The 5,462-nt window shown below is 34.7% G+C and overlaps 1 protein-coding gene across 1 annotated transcript; it reads left to right on the top strand.

The window, feature by feature from the left end:
• Positions 1 to 1,028: 1,028 nt before the first annotated feature.
• Positions 1,029 to 4,926, top strand: LOC133792716 (uncharacterized). Its single transcript, XM_062230622.1, has 3 exons — positions 1,029 to 1,614; positions 1,940 to 3,020; positions 4,289 to 4,926. Exons 1-3 carry the CDS (start codon positions 1,232 to 1,234, stop codon positions 4,580 to 4,582), a joined length of 1,758 nt encoding a protein of 585 aa, XP_062086606.1. The 5' UTR covers positions 1,029 to 1,231; the 3' UTR covers positions 4,583 to 4,926.
• The last annotated feature ends 536 nt before the right edge of the window (positions 4,927 to 5,462 follow it).

Here is a 5,462-nt window from a genome sequence, read left to right as displayed (position 1 = left end):
TTGCATTCTTTTGTTTTTTGCAAGTTCTACTCTATTGTCCACGTAAATAATCAATGAAAATAAAATCCCATTGTTGATGATGATAGGTTTCTATTATTGGTTAGAAGCTTTCTTGTTAATCAAACAAACAGTTTAAGGACAAAAAATAGATGGAAATTTAGGTACATGACATGACTTTAACCCCTTATTTTTATTTGTAACTGCGAGACAATGTTATTTGAGTTACCACTTAACTTTAAAATAGATGCTATTCTTATTATTTGATTAATTTCCGAAACATTCATTTGAATTTTTCTTCCCTCAATTCAACAATTATATTTAACATAAACTATTTTAAGTAATGAACAAAATATTATTTATGTGATTTTAAATTATTTATTTTTAGAATAATGATATTTGCATACAAAATATTTATTTAAGTAATGAACACTATATTTTAAAATAATAGTGTCAGTTTAATTTAGATGAATATAATTAATTGAAACTGAAATTTACTATTTTAAAAAATAATATCCCATAACTATGTAATAGTTTATGCTTTTACTTATCATCACTCTTATTTTTAATATATATTTTGTTATTGAGATAAATTATGGCTACAATCAACGTTTTAAACATAAGAATGCCTGAAATGCTAGTGTTCAAAGGTACACGTAAGCGTCTCATGTTTTTTCCCTTTTATTTAGATAACAAAATTATAGTATAATAATAAAAAATAAAAAAAAGTGACAATTGAAAACTCAGGTAAGGAGACCAACACATGATTTTTCCATCTATCATGAAAAGTGTGACAAAAAAAGAAAAGAAAAAGAGCCAAATAATTTGGCCACGAAGATCATGAAGAGAATTTTTTAAAAGTTGGGAACCATTTGTTTTTTTTATAAGTAATTTTCATTTTTATTTTAGTTACAATTTTTATTTTTATGTTTGGACAAAATTTACAACCTTTTACCACAACCTTGATTTTATTTTATTTATTTAATGTACTTTCCTTATTTTATAGTTTGTCAGAGAAAAAAAATTATGGAAAGACTGAGAATTCTGAAAGAAACCACTCCCTGACTCTCTCTCTCTCCCTCTCTCCCTCTCTCCCTCTCTGTACCCTGTTTTCTCTATGTCTATGGCGTTCAGTTTTTGGATGAATGAATCATAGATAGTGGTAGTTTTTCCAAAACGGTTTTGGAGTAGAGGAGTGACTAGCATTTGGGTTTGAGATTTTAAATTTTCAGCCATGGCTGCAGCCTTGGAGTGCTGGTCCAGTCGAGCTAGTACTGACGAGGACTTGGTGGAACAAGTTCTAATGAGGACCCAGGATAGATCAGAAGGTTTGGTTCCGGAGAGCTCTTCCGGTCCAGGAGTGAAGGATTCGTCGGCTATGCAGAAGAGGATTCAGAAGTTGGGCCGGAACGTGTCTGAGGCCATAAACTCGCTTAAGAACTCGTTGAATCTGGACTCGGCTCGGGATCAGATGACGTCGTCGGCCAAGATCGAGAGTTGTCGAAAGGTCGTTTGGTGTGGTGTTGTACGGAACCTCACGCAGCTTTATCCTGGTAGTCAGTTACCGGAGAAGCTTATCTCCAATATTCGCAAGCATTACGATTCGTTGCCACTCAGGTTCGGTTTGAACTTGGTCTAACGTGGAGCTTTTCTTCTTCTTCTTCTTTTGTTTCTGTTTTGAGTTTTAATGATGTTTGGTTGCAGAGAAAATGGTGGCCTAGAAAAGAAAATGAGATTGCACCCGGTTGATAAGATTGAAAAATTTAGTAGATTGTTTTATAACATAAGCGAAATAGTTGTATCAAAGTAATTTGGGTTTTTATTAGAAAGCTCTCGGATTCCATTCTAAACTATAGTGCTACCGTTTTCTTAGCATCCAAACAGAGTATTTGGGGTGTCTTAATTTGGCTAATTTACTTTGTTTTTCTGTGATTTTGAACAGTTACGCTCAAGAAGGGTTTGATATCAAAGAGGTGTTTCTCCATATTAAAATGCTAGAGCAGGCGGCTTTGGATGACCACCCTTCTATATTGATCCAAGAAGTGTCTGAAGATGATATTCAGGGGTGTGTTTTCAGGCTTACATTTGCGTGTAACTCATCTATTTCATGGCCGGTAATGTCCGGCGCACTAGACAGTGCGTCTATTTGCTGCAAGAAGATACAGATCTTTGAGAAGAAAGGATCTACTCTTGGTGTTGTTCTCCTTCTGGTTCAATCTGGACAGGAGAAAACCTTTAAGACCCGGATTGAATCCGCTTTGAAATCAGCTGTAAAGAAGCCTAAACAAACCTCAAAGAAGTTCGCTTTTGGGCTTTGTGGGTGTCAAGAGGAGAACAGGAAAGGTAGAGAATCGGGAGAGATGGAAGAGGACGTTGGTGACCAAAATGGTAGAAATGGGATCGACAATCCGAGTCAAAAAGTGCAGCTTGAGATGCCTTTACCCACCTCATCTTTTGTAGTGTCAGTTGACGAGTGGCAGACGGTTCAATCAGGTGGGGATGAAATAGGGAAATGGCTATTGAACTCTGATAATCTTGAGTTTATTGACCAGATTGGACCAAATTCATTCAAGGGTGTTTACAAGGGAAAGAGGGTTGGAATGGAGAAGCTCAAAGGTTGTGAAAAGGGTAATTCATACAACTTTGAACTAAGAAAGGATCTTTTGGAACTCATGACTTGTGGGCACAAGAACATTTTGCAGTTCCATGGCGTTTGTGTTGATGAGAATCATGGATTGTGCGTGGTGACAAAGTTGATGGAAGGTGGATCAGTTTATGACTTGATGCTTAAAAGCAAGAAGATTCAGAGCAAGGAAATAGTAAGAATCGCTACTGATGTAGCTGAAGGGATCAAGTTCATGAATGATCATGGAGTTGCCTACAGAGATCTCAACACACAGAGGATCTTATTGGATAAGCAAGGAAATGCTTGCTTAGGTGACATGGGCATAGTAGCTGTTTGCAAGAGTGTTGGTGAAGCATTGGAGTATGAGACTGATGGTTATCGTTGGCTTGCTCCTGAGGTTTGTTTATTGTTTATCTTCATTCATTTTTTTTTCACAATCCATAACTTCATTATTAGTCATCAATGATAATGCCAATTCGTAATTCATGTTCTTATCCAGGTAGCTAGTACGAAACTTAACCCCCCTATAGAGTACGTTTTGCATAATCATTCTAGTAAATCATTCTAGGTTTACTCAAAAGCGGTGTTCTTTTGTTTGTCGTCTGATGCATTTGAACCAAATTTATTTGCCTATTATCTACACCCGAGTGCGTGGAAACTAATATTTTATTCCATCCCGATTGTCTAAGAAAATTGATTGATGAGACTATTTGTACATTAGAATATGGGCACTTGGACAGCAATGGCAACTAAACATAGTTCATATAATACTATAATAGTATTTAAAGGTGGAAGTGACTTCATTTGTGACTTACACTAGCCCTCTTGAGCTATGAATAAATTAGGAGCTACTTTTCTTAGGAATACATCCATGAGCCACACCAGCTTTTGAGACAATTTTGTTTGTTAGGAAAAGTTCTTCTTGGTTGTATTATGTGCTCAAGGATGTTATCTGGATCCATTGAATGCAACTAAAGTTCTCACCATCACTATATACTCGCCGAAAAAAGGGTCTTTATGTCACTAACCCGACATAATTGTTTGAGCATGCGTAACATGTTTTCATAATTGTTATTACTTTTACATTTCAATACTATAGTGTTTACCTTTATTTAAGCACTCTTTTGTCTTCCACTAAACAATTCGGTTTAATTGTGATAATGCTACTTTCAGCACATTATGTATATGTACTTGTGGAGCCCGCATAATGGAGCTTTTAAGTTTTTAACATCATTTTTGTTCATGGGATTTACCTTTTGTTTTTGCTTGGATATAATTATGCCAAAAAAAAAACCTGTGCGCGCATGTGTAGTTTATGTCCAAGTCCAACCTACAAATAAGTTTTTCTAAACTTCCTAAGCTCTATGATAACAATATTATATTATGATGATTGCCTTTTGGATCATTCGGTTTGCACTATGTAATAGCTGATGTAAGGCAAGTATCTTAAACCGGTCTATACAAATATGTTCTTTGCTTATCTCAAAAATAGCTTACTAGTAAATATTCCTGATTTCCTCCCTTAGCATGTTCCTGTCATTTTCATTATAATATTTTCTAATCACAATTGACTTGGAACAGTGTTTAGTTTTAGTAAAAATAAATGCAATTATGGAAGAGAACATAGGATTTATCACTTTTGGCTTTCCCTGTTGATGATTTCAGATAATTGCGGGTGATCCAGAGTGTGTGACAGAGACTTGGATGAGTAATGTATATAGTTTTGGGATGATTATCTGGGAAATGGTGACCGGCGAGGCAGCCTACTCAGCATTTTCGCCGGTTCAGGCAGCCGTGGGAATAGCTGCTTGTGGCCTTAGACCTGACATTCCAAAGGACTGTCCACAAATGCTGAGGTCTTTAATGACAAAGTGCTGGAACAATTGCCCATCAAAACGACCTCAGTTTTCTGAAATTCTATCAATAATACTGCGACCCAACTATAACAATTGCAAATAAATTTCTTTGGATCTAATATGACTGCTTCTTCTGCGATTGATAATGCCCCCCACTAAAGAAAGCCTCCTGAAGTATAGGAGTTGTTATATATAATATAATAATATAAATATATGTGTATGCATAAATGTAAATGCATAAAGCTTTTTTATGTTGCTGAAATGAAGATATGGTTCTTCTTTCATGTTTTTCTCTACTCCGAGCCAACTGTCTGGAAGGAAATGCTTTTCTTTGTCTGCCTTAATTTTTTTTCTTAGGTTAAAAAAATGTCTTCACCATGCGCGCTATAATTGGCTGTGTGATGGTATGGGAATATTCATTATAAAGTATAGGTTAATTCTCAAGTACTATAATTCTAATTTTTTGTTCAGTGTAAATTGTAATTACAACAAATATTTTACTAATTTTTTAAAAAATTCAAATAATTTATGGTGTCAAAAAATATACACATGTTTGAATTCTATTTTGGAGACCGAACTACATTGTATGTATAATCATATAAAAAAATAAGGATTCTAAAGATAACTTGTCGAAAACATACAGGGATAAAAAGAATACACACTTGTAATGGAGAATTTTCCTAAAGTATATAGTTTTATTCATCTATTGTTGTCGTGAATGAGCATTTCACAAGTCACATTACTTTATATGAATAATAATAAAAAAAGAATCATTACGTATTAATTACTCATATATAATGATTGAAACCAGTGGAATAAGAAAGGTTTTCAAAACACAAAGTAAAAGTATGATTAGTAATGATAATATATATAGTAAAAGAGAGAGAGAGACGTGTGACATTTTACGTGGTTCACTTCTTCCACACTAGGACTGGTATCTTTGCCAATAAATTACGCAGAAAAGTTCGGTGCCTTTGTTTTTT

This window comes from Humulus lupulus, chromosome 7 (genome assembly GCF_963169125.1).
Source record: "Humulus lupulus chromosome 7, drHumLupu1.1, whole genome shotgun sequence".
NCBI classification, from domain to species: Eukaryota; Viridiplantae; Streptophyta; class Magnoliopsida; order Rosales; family Cannabaceae; genus Humulus; species Humulus lupulus.
This window is presented reverse-complemented; position numbering and strand designations above follow the sequence as displayed.

What these genes read in the sequence shown, in the direction of transcription:
- LOC133792716 (XM_062230622.1), top strand. Translation starts at nt 1,232, where the DNA reads ATGGCTGCAGCCTTGGAGTGCTGGTCCAGTCGAGCTAGTACTGACGAG. An exon ending in TACGATTCGTTGCCACTCAG is followed by an intron (nt 1,615 to 1,939) that starts GTTCGGTTTGAA and finishes GATTTTGAACAG; the next exon opens with TTACGCTCAAGAAGGGTTTG. An exon ending in ATCGTTGGCTTGCTCCTGAG is followed by an intron (nt 3,021 to 4,288) that starts GTTTGTTTATTG and finishes TGATGATTTCAG; the next exon opens with ATAATTGCGGGTGATCCAGA.